We start from the raw sequence: 13,390 nt of genomic DNA, 5'->3' as shown, positions 1-13,390 counted from the left end.
ATAAACTTTTTTTTTTTCTTATACTTTTTTTTTTTTTTTTTTGATTGAGGCATGATGTTTTGCTTTTTAAAAATTGTTTAGCAAACGTTTCTCAGTTATTTCAAAATTCCTCCTTTTGTATTAACTCAGACTGTTTGTGAAATTGTTTTTATGATCTGAAACATTTAAGGATGGTTTTAAACTTCTCATAGAAGGAATCTCTACTAGGGTCAATTTTTACTGCTTGAACTGCTTATTGTAAATCAGTAGAGTTATTAATATTAGTACAGGAAGCAGGAAAATTTAGTTCATTTTAACCTACAGTTATATTGGCGGTAATATAGTTGGACATGTGGTAGACAGCAATAAAACTTATCACCACGATTCCATTTGACTAATTTAGAACATGCATCAACGAGTCAGTCTGTGTAAGGAATATGATAATTTATTAAAACGACACAGTGAATATAGGTGGAGGGGAGGAGACACAATTGCTCGGTAAACAGACTAAAAACATTTTATTCACTCTTTCAGGCACTGTGTTCATAGAGACTGCATAGACACAAGAGGTTGGACTTTATTCCGTTACCATGAGAACTGCTTGAAAAACGTATTTCTAAAACACTAAAGTGAAGCAAAAAGTAGCATTCTTGCATTAAACTGCAGCAATTAACCACCGTTACTGAGTCCACTTATGCAATCTGCAAAATCGGCACTTAAATTGATTAATTTTAAAAGTTTTTTTTTTTTTTTTTCATTTAAGCTTACCCTGTTGTTCAGATTATGGTGAACATGGTAATAAAACAGCGCCATCTTATGGTAGTAAAGTTTAATGCATGAAGGGATACAGTGGAAAAGCTCCAGACTGTTTTTAATGACACATAATCTGTATTTTACAGGTTTTAACACAAAAACATTTGGCAAATTTGGTAGTTTGTGTAATAGTTCTTTGTTTTCAGCTGGTCTTGAGAATAAAAAGGACTAGAGACACTTATGGAGTGAGACCTGCATCTGTCCAAAGTATCTATTTGGGGGGTGGGAGGGAGATGTTTTTATTAATTTCCATTTATTTTATGGTGAGCTCCAAAACTTTGAGGCTGGACGGCCTCCTTACCATAACCTTAATCTTTAGCTTCCTCAGATTTAAGTTGTGCCTCTTTCTGGACCACTTTACATTTTAATAAAGTTAAATAACTTTAAACCTAAATCTTCTCAGGGATATTAATTTCCAGTTCAAATTTATCTGAATGCGTTCAGCATTTATCTGAAAGCGGTTTTTTTTTAACGCTTTAATGATATGAGGTATAAATCAAACCGCTTATGGAGAAATAGGAAAAAAAAAAAAACACAGGCACAGCTTTAGTAACAAAAAGTTTTATTGACTTCTCTAATCCGTTCATCTCAATAACAGGTATAGCCTGGGAAATCATAACACAAGGGGACTAGAACGAATAAGACAAAGGAACTGCGGGGCATCTGCTACAAAAATTTGGTATTGAGGTGACAGAAAAAAATCCGTACAAAATTTTTTCATGCATACTGGAAAAACAAAACAGATTTTTAGTGTTTTTGTACATTTTTGTAAACAATATCCTTCTAGAGATCATATCAAAACACATTATGGCAAGTAACAAAAATAAGGGATATAATGAGAAGAATGAATGTTCTATGAGGCATCTATAATTCAACACTGCTTGGCGTGGATGGTATTTTTTATTTTTTACAGAAAACAAAAATAATACATTTGCATTTTTGATGAGTTGTTTGCTCTAAAATTGTAAACACAGGCAGTGTTAAATGATTATACAATATGTCGAACCTATACTACAAATATGTCCACTACATACATAAAACGCGTGTCCCTGCTTTTTTTTTTTTTAACGCTTTAATGATATGAGGTATATTTAGGTCAATCTTTTTGTCTTTTTTTTCCCCTCTCCCCTCCATCTCATTCACTCATTTTTTTTTTTTGTTTTTGTCTCTTTGAAAGCATAGTGTGTTTGGAGTGAAGTTGCTGGTCAGTCAGTCTTTGTTCCGTGTGATCTGAGCAGCTTCGAAGTCTCCGGTGAAGCTGTGGCGCTCACAGACGTGGGAAAGGGAAGGGGAGGGGGCGACGGCTCACAGGAAATCAACTAAATTAAATATCAACCCTGGCTGCCGGACAGATTGGCTTTAGCCAAGGAAGACAAAGAAGGCCATTGTTTATTCTTGTGAGTGCAGGGCTGCATTTTGGGTTGGGGAGGAGGACTGAACTTAACTTTGTTTCTGGACTGCGTTTCTTTTGACTCAAGAAAAAAAAAAAGAAAAGAAAAAGAAAACAAAGAGGAGGGATTTGGTGTAGGTCCGTGATTAGTTGCCTAAAAGGATCTGCTACAGAGTTTGTTTGAGTGATGCTATTGGTAAATAAATAGAAGGGTTTGGGTATGCAACCAACATACCAATATAAGGGATCCAGCATGTCAGCCCGACTCTCAAAAACACTTAAATACAAAGAGGTACTCTCAAAATATTGAATAACAAAAATTATGGCAAATCATCTTTTTACAACAACACCCGAAAAACCGCAAAACAAAATAAAAAAAAAGAAGTCCCACCCATCCCATCCCCCATGTTCTACCCTTTAAAATAAAAAAAAGCAACAAAAATACGCTTAAATGCCCACGGCCGCCCTTTACAAATCACTCGGCCGACCCCCCGTTAACCCGCCCTCCCTCCCCATTCACAGTTTTCTCCTCTTAAAAAATAGCAATAACCATTAGCATAATAATCACGTATCACATATGCAAATTGAATGGGTTATTGTTGTTTCCAATGATTTGTTTAAAAAAGTGCTTGTTTGATTCCATTGACACATAAACAGGAACAGCAAGGAGTGGAGTAGAAAAGTGGTGACTTGTTTATAAGAAAGAAATAAAAAACTAAACAGCATGATGAAAAGATCACTGACGCTCGTCGCATCCTGCAGCTACTTCTGGATAGAAATGAGTCACCTGATGCTACAATACTCAGCGATGTTGAAACGTCTTTCTAAAAAAGCGTGCCACGTGAAACGCAGCCTGCTGCTACAGCTGATAGAAATTCATGTAGACGTGGCTCTCAGAAGAAATGCGAATGTCTTCACATTGAGACAACAGTACCATAATCTCGACAAAGCTATCCGCAGTACAAACCGAACATTACCGTGTATTGTAAATTTTGTTGTTCTGACAAGTAACAAAATAAAAAACTAAATAAGACAAGAAAAAAGCTTTGTAGTCTCAAAATATGCCTGTAAAAACTGTGCTAATTGCATCTCATAATACAAAGTCTTATTACACAATTTCGCCTATTTTCCTGAGTTTATATGTTTCTTGTAACAGACAATATATACTTTTTTTTGCCATTTGAATTCTGGGCCTTTCCCTGACACAATGTTATTATTATTGAAATCATCAACATTATTCATTACTTTACAATGGTATGATGATTGATAAAAATCACAAATAGATCAGAAAAAGGAGGAAAGAAATAAAACAAGCAAGTTCATAGCTACCCTCTAAACTTTTTTTTTTTTTAAATTACATTTAAATCTACGATACGTTCATATCAAAAATCACTACTCTTAAACAAAAACATAGGCGACTACATGATAAAAATGAGAATATCTTAAAAAATTGCATTTTGAGGCCATAGAAGACCCTCCCTGGTCATTTTGTATTAACATTTAATGGCAGTGTTCATAAAAACAAAAACATTGCTACAGGAACTAAATTGGAGCGAGTGCGGGGGCCGGGTGGACAGTGACCAAAACAAACAAAAAAACAAACTGGCCCCTCTTACAGGCTTCACCTCATCTGACCCTTATCTGAAACTTTGGCTTGTCGGGGTTTTTGATCCTGTACTCACTGGCTCACTGACATCAGCTAACAAGCTGGTATACCCTGAGAATTCTGACACCGGAGTCCGTATCCTGTGTTCCACCTCTGCTCCCGGGTCGCTGCCGTAGCTCAGAGGGGTCCGCCGGCCAGACTTGAATTGGGAGCCGAAGGCCTGGGCGAAGTTTTCGATCTGGTATGTGGTTTCTTTAGGGGGGTTAAGCGGAGACAGGTCGGGGTAGGTGGAGCCGTTGGAGGCCGCCGCGCTCCCTCCGGCCTTGGACTGAGGCCCCTTGGCACCCTCAGCCGTGGCGGTGAGCTCCTGGGGCGGTATGGTGAAGGTCCCCGGGGAGTGCTGCTTCTCCAGCTGCTCGGTCAGCTCCTGAGACGGAGTCAGCTGCTGGTGGCTGGTGGACTCCAGGGTGAGGTGGTAGCCCGCCTGAGAGGGAGACCCCACCAACATCCCATAGTGGGACTTAGAGGATGACGAAGAGGAAGCCGATGAAGGCGGGGCAATGGGCAGAGGGGAGGAAACCGCAGGCGGGTAGCCGCAATCCAGAGGCGAGGTGCTGTACGCGTGTTTGTCGGAGAACAGGGGCCCCGTGGGGCTGGAGCTGCTGGATAGAAGAGGGAAGGGACCCGTCGGGCCGAGGCTGGGGAAGGGTCCGCTATGGCTGGTGCGCTCCAAGGCCTGAAGGAGGAACTTCGAGTATTCGCTCATTACCGCCGTTTTGTCGCCGCCGTTGGGGGAGTCGTCTTCCAGCTCAGGGGTGACGGGCGCCGCTGGCTGGAGGTCCACGTGGTGCGGGTGGTCCGACAGGTCGAAGGTCACATCGTGGTGGGTTCCCTCTGGTTTATGGCTGTAATGGTCGAGCAGGCTTTGCAGCACCTCGTCTGGAATGCCTGATTTGTCGTGTTTGAGTTCCAGCGGAGAGGAGTCCAGCATGGCCAGGGTGGGCTCGGGCCCCAGGGAACCCTGGATCACGTTGTTACCCTGGGACGCCATGTGAAGCGAGCCGGCGCCGTAGTCGTTGTTGACCGCGTGGAGATAGCGCCGCTTTTTGACAAACTGCATTGCATCGTCGTAGTTGCTGCTGGTGGTGGGACCGGGTTTGCTGCCACCGGGTCCCTGGAGTAGAGCCATGTTGTCAAGGGCAGAACCCTCCACGTGATCCATGGCGTCCGGCTTCTGGCCCAACAGTTTCTGCCCATCAGCACCATCTTCCAGGGACAGGAGGCCCTTGTCTAGCCCTTTGCGTCCAGTTTTCTTGAAGACCAGTTTGGGGGTGCGCACCTGCATGGTGGGATCAGAGCCTGAGTGGTGCTCCATGCTGAAGTCCTGCAGGCCCATCCCCCCAGACGATGCTGCTGCTGGGGCATTCTTTTTCTTCTTGCGTTCGCCACCTTCACCGTTTTTGGACTTTGCCCTCTTTCGTCCGGAGGTGGTTGAGTTTCCCTGAGAGAGTGAATAGCTGCCTTGGCCTAGCTCTGCTTCACTGAGCTCCAGCATGCTTGGATCTAGACCCTTTTTTATGGCTTCTCCACAAGTCCGTTTGTGCTTCAGTAACCGGTCTGTTCTTGAGAAAAACTGAAAGAAACAAAATAAGACTAAGTTTAGACATGAAAACAAAAAATAATAATGGATAAAACTAAATGATTCAACAAACTAGCCTAAGAGGCATTGAAACTTAGCGTTTAATAGGGCAGTATTATGTGTTTCACTTCCACATAGTATCATTTTATAGCATAATCATAACCATGTTAACATCAGTGATAAAAATGCTGTATGTATTGAAAGAAATTTGACTTTGCAATTTAACGCCTTGAAATTTGGCCTCCAACAGGAAGTCATCACAACATGGCTCCTCTATTAACCCTTTAACATTGTTTTTTACCAACGCTGCACTGAGAAGTAGCTCGCATGATGAGCTCAGCTGATGCTCTAATCCACCAGGTGTTTGCCAATAGCTGCTGGCTAGTCTGAAGGAGCTGAGTGGGAAAGTCGTGTTTTGTACAGATCAATGGTTGCAATGGGAGATTAAAGGATTTCTTAAACATGCATAAAATAATCAAAGTATGTTTTTGATAAGGGAACAGCATTTTTTAAATGAATAAAAGTAGATTTTACGTAATACTGAGCCTGTAAAAACAGAAAATATGGAAGTATATTACCTGTTGGCATGTATCGCAGCGGTACGGCTTCTCGCCACTGTGTGTCCTTTTGTGTCGCTCCATGTGGTACTTCTGGATAAAGCGCATGTTACACTGGTCACAGCTGAAAGGTTTTTCTCCTGTGAATGAAAACAGCAGCAGTGTCAGAATCAGTTACTTCAGCCAAGATCACGGCATGAAGCGATACATCTCACTAAATTAAATAACTGACTCACCGCTGTGAATTTTCTCATGCCGCTGAAGAAGGTATTTCTGAATGAAGCTCATGTTACATTGACTACAACGGAAAGGCCTCTCACCTGTACAAGCAAGAACAAAAACATTTGCACACAACATAAAATAACAGGCTAAAACTAAAGAAAATAGGATGTGTTTTTGCAAAGAGAATTGAAATTACACACGTATTTTCGTATAACTCAAACTGGGATTTTTTTTAAAAGCGATAGGTGCAACATTTGATTTGTAGTCTTGGCAGATTTTTTGGCCTGTAAGATTTAAATATAAAATCAGCACATTATTTGATTTAAAATTGTCAATTTAGATAGGCAATTTACAAAATTTCATAAGTTCAACAAAAGATTTCACAAAAACACACTGAATTGAATTTAAAAAAAATGTCAAAAGAAGCTTAAAATATTTTTTGTAAAATAAAGGAAAAACCATCCATCTTCAATATCTTGTTTCTGATTAGATTAATTTTATTACATGTGTATTGCATGTAATAAATCCCATAGAGATGTATATCCATTACTTTTGAATAAATTAAGTACTATTATCTATACCATAAAACTTGAGTAAACATGTTGGTAGTGCAAATATATTACAAAAGTTTGATATTTAGCATATTCAATAGATCCAAACAAACACTGGTAAAAATCTGCTTTGTGCACAATTGCTAGTAAGTAGCTAAACATGCAACTTCCAATTGATTCTTGATTAAACTATTCTTTTGCCTGTAGATAATAATTTGTGTTTTATATGTAAAAGCCTAATTATACATTAAAGATTAATCTAAAAATATGCAACTGTTGTTGCTGCCTAAAGATAATCTTAATTTATTAGAAAGTCACATATTAGGATCCTAGACATTTTACCAGACTCAAATTTGCATATTTATGTCAATTTTTGTTATATTAAGCAAACATCATGAATAAATACACACCAACTGAAAAATAAACTGACCATCACCAAAATAAACAAAATATCAATTAGAGCTGATTTGGAATATATTCAAACATACCGGTGGTCAACGACTTTGGCACAGAGCTGCACATAATGTCAAAAATAAAAGAGTGACTAATCCTTTAAATCTTTTATGAGGTCAGATTCAAATAATCAAATGAAGATTTCCCAGCAAAGAGTGACTAACATGGAGAGAAACACGTGAGTAACCATTGAGTCATCACTGCATGTCTGGTTCCAAGAGACTGCTACGGAGTCTTATCGCAGAAATACAAAGTGTTATGAGCAGACAGCTTGTTTTATATGATCAAATTCTGTTATTATGGTCCTAACCAGTTTACTATCAAATCCTTTGATAGAAAAGGGTGTGTCGCTCAGGCCGAGCAGCCTCTAACAGATCAGAGACAGTGACTCAATTTCATTCATCTGCTGCTCAGCTGAATGTTTTCTCTGCACTTCCTGTATCTTTTAATTAAAAGACCTGATAAATATTGCAGTGTAAGAATTTAGATGGTATAAAGAAGAGAAAGTCTCACCTGTGTGTATGAGCACATGTCTACGTAAGTGGTAGGAGCTGCGGAAGGCAGCGTTACAGTGCTCACAGATATGTGGTTTTGAGTTTGGGGAAAGGCAGGCTCCATCCCCATCCAACATCATAGCCTAGAGAAAATACAAAAACATTGTTGTTTTTTTTCTTCTTCTTCTTGTAAATATTTTCATTTTTTTAATTTAATACACTCAATAATGAATATGAATGGTTCATGGAACAAGTAAAAGAAATCATGAATAAAAACAAGCAGAAAGAAGTTTAGACTTTTATCTGAAATTAGCTATTCAGCTTAGAAGGCTATTACAGGAATATTCCAAATAAACAAAAAAAGTACACAACAAACATCAGCTTATTAAAATGATTTTCACATTTCTTTTAAATGCAGAAATAGTTTTAAATTGTTTTATCTCAATGTTCAGGTTGTTCCATAAAGTGACGCCTTTAATTGAAATGCATCTTTCCACCATCGTCGTTCTGAGTCTAAATTTTTGTTTGAAAATCTCAGTTCCTTCTCAGTTAAGCTTTAATTGCGTTAAGGGATTAACCTTTGACGGATCGTTGCGTTTCCTCCGTGCTTTGCCTCCTTGCCCATCCCCATTGCTCCTCCGGCCTCTCCTACCTGAGGACTCTTTTGGCTCTTTACCTGGTCTTCCAGGCATCTGAAAAAAGAAACAAAAACAGACATGTTTTTGATTTGTTTTTTTAAAAGAAAGCACATTTAAACTACTCCTGAATAGAAAACAAGAATCTCAGAAGATAAAATTATTATTTAAAGCCAGAGCTGCTGCTGCTGCTTACCTGTTCTCCCAAGGAGCGAACATTGCTGAGGCTAAGGTCATGCAGTAGCATGTTCTGGTGATTTTGGTGCTGGTTGCCGAACGACATGTCGGGCATGTCAGTGCTGCTCTTCCCTGTGCCCCCTCCAGGACAGTTGACCCCTACCCCTCCGCCCCCGCTGTAGAGGGGCATCCGATAGTCCAGCTCGCTCAGCCGCTCCTGCTTAATGCCCATGCTGTGGAGGAAGCCGCCTGTGCTGGCAGCGACGGGGCCTTGGTGTTCCGGTGGCGAGTCTCGCTCTTTTTTCAGGATCATCTCTTGGGGAAGCTCACCGATGACCGACTGCGATGCCAGCCGCGTGAAGCTGGTGACCGGCGGCAAGTGGCTGAACATAAGCATACCTGGAGCGAAATTGGGGTCCATGCCTCCATTGCGCAGAAACTCATTGCCTAACTTGTCTTGAATAATACTCATGGTGTTGATTTACTTTGTGCCAGGGGGGAGAAGGAGGGTAATTAATCTAGTGAGGAATGCAGGGGGAGACCATTCTGGAAAAGAAGAGACAAAAAAAAAAAAAAAAGACTTAATAAAAACAGATATGAGAAGTATAGAGAACAAAACTGAATTTTGATTAGCTGAGCTCTTAGCACCTCAAAGTGTAAGCATTTCGGTTATTTAAAGGAAGTACGTAAAAAGTAAAGTCCTCTGTTTTGTGAAAAAAATGAGAATAAGTCAAAACAGGCAGATCACTTTTGTGACAAAAAAAAAAAACAATGTCAAGAAAGTGACCTATTGGCAAATCTCAGATATTTTTAACTCCTAATCTCAACTGCAATCTCTTTTGCTTAAACCACTGAAACACACCCGATCATGACTGGAGCAAAGTCACAATTAGAGACGCACCACGACGCCAGCTAGTGATTTAAATCAGATGATTTTCAGCTTGATTAGCTCTTGATTAGCCCTTGATTAGCAACTTAACCAACCAGTCAGCAGGATACTAAAAATCTGATATTTTATCAAGCAGAGATGCCAAAAGCTTTTTAAAAATTAAGTCTTTTTTTTTTTTGTGTGTGTGTTTCTTTGCCACCCCCCCCCAACACCCTGTGGTCAGTTCCTGTTTGCAAGAGAGATCAAGACTTTAAGAAAATAATAAGTCTGAATAGAATAGAGCAAAGTTAAGGCATGGTTCTCTAGGGGCTACACACAGACTACTGTTTTGGTAAAGCTGCTCATGCTAACTGCTAATAAGAGGTTAATGTAGCCTAAAATGTCCAGTTTTCTCTTTAAAATGTAGTGTCTCATGCTCTTTTTAATAATAGCCACTCACGGGAGGTAAGGTAGATGAAATGTTAATTGTAGTTATTAAAGACAAATGTTTTATTGGAGGGTTAAAGAGCTACAAAAACCATAGATTGAAAATTACAGATCTCTAAATAAGACATCTCAGGCAACATAATATAAGGACAAACATGTTGTTATGACTGTGTATTATTGCAGTGTAACCAATATAGACCTGAACCTTCTTCTGGCATAGACTTCCAGAGCAGTGAATTTAACTGGCCAGGGATATTATTGGCAAGGACATCATAAATGAAATTAAATATGGTTGCCTAACAAGTAACCCTTTGCTACAGTGATAATCACACAATTTGATACTGTGATGTCGGTTTAATTTATTGTGCAGCTCTTCATTTAAAACACTGATGAAAATAAAAATAAAGCTGAAACCTGCCGATAGGTTGCATGACCTTCATTGTGTAAATAGTAGATACCCAGGCCTGATCATCACAATGGAATAAACGCGAAACCTCAAAAATATTTACTAATGTATGTTTGTTTTTTAAATACATAGAACGTAAATGCTATGAAATAAGATCTAGCATAACCATACATATGGAAGTGGCACTATCGATCTACATTATGTGACAGTATAAAATGTCAAGCTTTGCACACAGAATAAATACATATGTATTTATTATTAAACAGTATCTTTAAAATAACGTCTCTTAATTAAAATGGCAAAGAGCAAGATAAAACATCCGAGTCGTTTAATCCATCTCGTATTGTTTCAAATTCAGCAGCGCATGTGATTTGGACCGTAGCCAAAATATGATTGGTATTGATACGGCTTTTAAACACGCATCTCTTTTGATTTTTGCACTTTGAAAGAAGCAAAAACAAGTCACTTATAACTGAAAATAAAATATAAATGCAAAAGCTCAAGAGGCTGACTAGATAACGCTCGCAGTTTAATCGCTTCAGCCCACTTTCCCTAAAACAAAACAATATTTAGGTCAAATCTGGGGATACATTTCGGGGTTATATTAGACAGGCGCATTCCGCTCGCATTGAGTGAGACGTGTAAGTAAACACGTAGAGAGGAAAAGTCGACGTAAGAATTTATTGTTTAGTCTAGACCTGCTGACCATTTGGCTACGCGACGCCGCACTGAACAGAAAACGGATGAGCTTTTGTGATGCATAATAGTTAGCAGCTAGTTAGCATAGTTAGCGTGCTACAATGAGACAATCAAAGCATCTCTACGTCCTCAACCAAAACAACCTAATCCAGTCGCCCCCAAAACCAATTTATATCGCTCGAATGAACCAGGGCTAACTTTAAAAATAAATACAACACATATATGTCTAAATGTAGTCTATAAAACCAATTTAAAATCACCATTGTAATGTTTTAGCATGTTACCTGGAGTTGCTATTAAGCTAGCTAAAGCTAAAATAGGACTCGTAATTTAATGCGATTCACACGTTTATTAACCCATTGAGAAAACAATAGTATACAAGTCAGAGATTAGCTGAACAAACCGGGGAAAAAAGTGGCTTATATTTTTTTTAAAAAATGGGTGAAATAGCACGTTTGCTTTGAAGTCATGTCTGCGGCACGTATTGCTCATTCTCCAATTCCCCAGCTTTGATGACGCCCGTGAAATCAAATCTGTCTGGCTGCGAGCAGCCCTGGCGCTCTATTTATTGATAGCTAACTTTAGCTGTAATTACCAGCGGATAAATCCAACCAAGCCCCGCTGCTCAGCGAAATATTCATTACCGATCGTGCTCCGAGTCGCTTTGAGCTCTAAAACACCGAGCGAAATAATACTACTCACTTCGGCAAGGGGGAGTTGTGTTTATAACAATCAAGCCGCCACGAGCTAGCAGGTTAGCTCCTTAGCTGCCCCGTCTGAAAGCCGCATTAGGGCCCATGCAACAGAAACAATGATGCTGCGACTCCGTGCATCTCCTGTTTGCGCTTAGCCATGCAATTGTTCGCCTAAATCTCGACAAAGGCGCCACGCTCGACACAAACAAAATTCAGTTTAGCCTCCCACTCACCTACACATGACCGCAGCTGGTTTCAAACGTGCCTATATTCTCTCCGTATTCGCCGCTGAGGGTTTTTTATTGCCAAAACATTGTTCTCCGGCGGTCGCTGCTTTCTTCCATCTTGTCCCGGAGCGGGGAATTATGGGTGCAGAGGACGGGTCGTGAGAGGAGACAGGCGAATGCTGTGGAGGTCTGAGGTGTTCACGGAACAGTTTAACACAGAGAAAAAAAGTGTCTTATTTTTAAGACTATTTCAGTTTGGTAATGTGAAATCAGATAAACTGCATCAATTTTTGTAACTAATCAGCTCAGTTTTGTCATCAAGTTCTCAAATTAACTCAAAAGGAGTTAACTCGGTTTCTAAGAAAAAAACAAAATGTATTAAAATTATGAAAGCATGGCTCAGTGGTTTATTGTAAAAAAAAAAAAAAAAACGTTTGGTAAAATGGCAGATACTGTTTGATAAAGTGGAACAGTTTCAAGAATGTAGTAACTCCAATGTATTAAGATAAAGATTTCAAATGATCGGTCATTCTACAACATTGTGTTTGTCTTTTGAAGATAGATTTTGTAATATTTTATTTTCCTGGTCTGCCCTGTAAAATAAAACTCTATAACTCTTTGGCATGTCTTCCTTCCACTTCCACTGCTTCCCAACTAACTTTCCCTATTTGTTATTCATTTATTATCCTTGCGTTTTTTTCTCTTCACCTTATTGTTTGCATTTAGGTTGCAATTTTGTGAACATACATTTAATTGTGTCAAATAAATAATTTAGAAGAATGCAAATATTAGACGAAACCTGCAGGTGCATGTCTGATTTATTAAACTGATTAAGCTTTTGCACCACTGTCACTTTGTCCAACTTGTTTCTTAAAAACAGATAACAGTAACATGCCACTTTTTCCAGTCTTGACCTTCCTCTTCCCTTTCGCACTGCAAGAAGCTCCACTCAAAACTTGAGAACTAACAACTTTTAAATTGAAGGAAATTTTTACCATTCTTTCCCTCCGTATTTAGTGTTTCCGTAATTCTTTGACTTGGTTTAAAAATAATATTTGCATACTATGGACAGCATCCTGCATGAGTGATCTTTTGTCAGGGAATGCACATGTATTTCTTTATAGTCTATAAGATAAATCAATGTACTTTATGTGCAAGTAACTTTATTTTCCCCATACTTAGGATGGATGCTGGAATTTTGATTGTTTTGTGGCATCCTGTAATGGAGTCAAATCCAAGGTTTCTTAGTTTATGAATTATTTCCTTTAAAAGAGTTTAGTGAGAAAATGTGAAAACCCCTCTTATATGCTGTCTCGAGTTTCACTGATTCATCATTCACATTGTTTATACTTGAACAATCATACTGAGAAAAAATTGCCCCTTGGCTGTGTTCCTATAGGCCGATAACCTGTGCAGGGTGGACTTAATTTTCCATCAGATATTCCTGACTTGTAAAAAGTCATGTGTAAAACCATAATGACAAAGTTATGTTATTACATTACATTCAATTGCATTATGCAAACAAGGCTAGC

General features: G+C 39.1%; 1 protein-coding gene across 2 annotated transcripts; it reads right to left on the bottom strand.

Annotated features, from left to right (window-relative positions):
* Positions 1-1,690: 1,690 nt before the first annotated feature.
* znf281b (zinc finger protein 281b) lies at positions 1,691-12,018 on the bottom strand. Of its 2 annotated transcripts, none has more exons than XM_015016571.1 (7): positions 11,865-12,018; positions 8,536-9,062; positions 8,283-8,396; positions 7,724-7,847; positions 6,221-6,304; positions 6,006-6,124; positions 1,691-5,421 (listed from the first exon to the last, which is right to left on the bottom strand). In XM_015016571.1, the coding sequence occupies exons 2-7, from the start codon at positions 8,986-8,988 to the stop codon at positions 3,820-3,822; spliced, it is 2,496 nt and encodes an 831-aa protein (XP_014872057.1). In that variant the 5' UTR covers positions 8,989-9,062; positions 11,865-12,018; the 3' UTR covers positions 1,691-3,819. The 2 variants fall into 2 exon arrangements, with proteins under 2 accessions (XP_014872057.1, XP_014872058.1); XM_015016572.1 differs by lacking the exon at positions 11,865-12,018 and adding an exon at positions 11,639-11,736.
* Between the last annotated feature and the right edge of the window lie 1,372 nt (positions 12,019-13,390).

The sequence above is a fragment of the Poecilia latipinna genome, unplaced genomic scaffold (assembly GCF_001443285.1).
Source record: "Poecilia latipinna isolate Pla-1442-1.1 unplaced genomic scaffold, P_latipinna-1.0 Scaffold2037, whole genome shotgun sequence".
Lineage (NCBI taxonomy): Eukaryota > Metazoa > Chordata > Actinopteri > Cyprinodontiformes > Poeciliidae > Poecilia > Poecilia latipinna.
The sequence above is the reverse complement of the archived record's forward strand: the minus strand, read 5'-3'. Positions and strand labels throughout refer to the sequence as shown.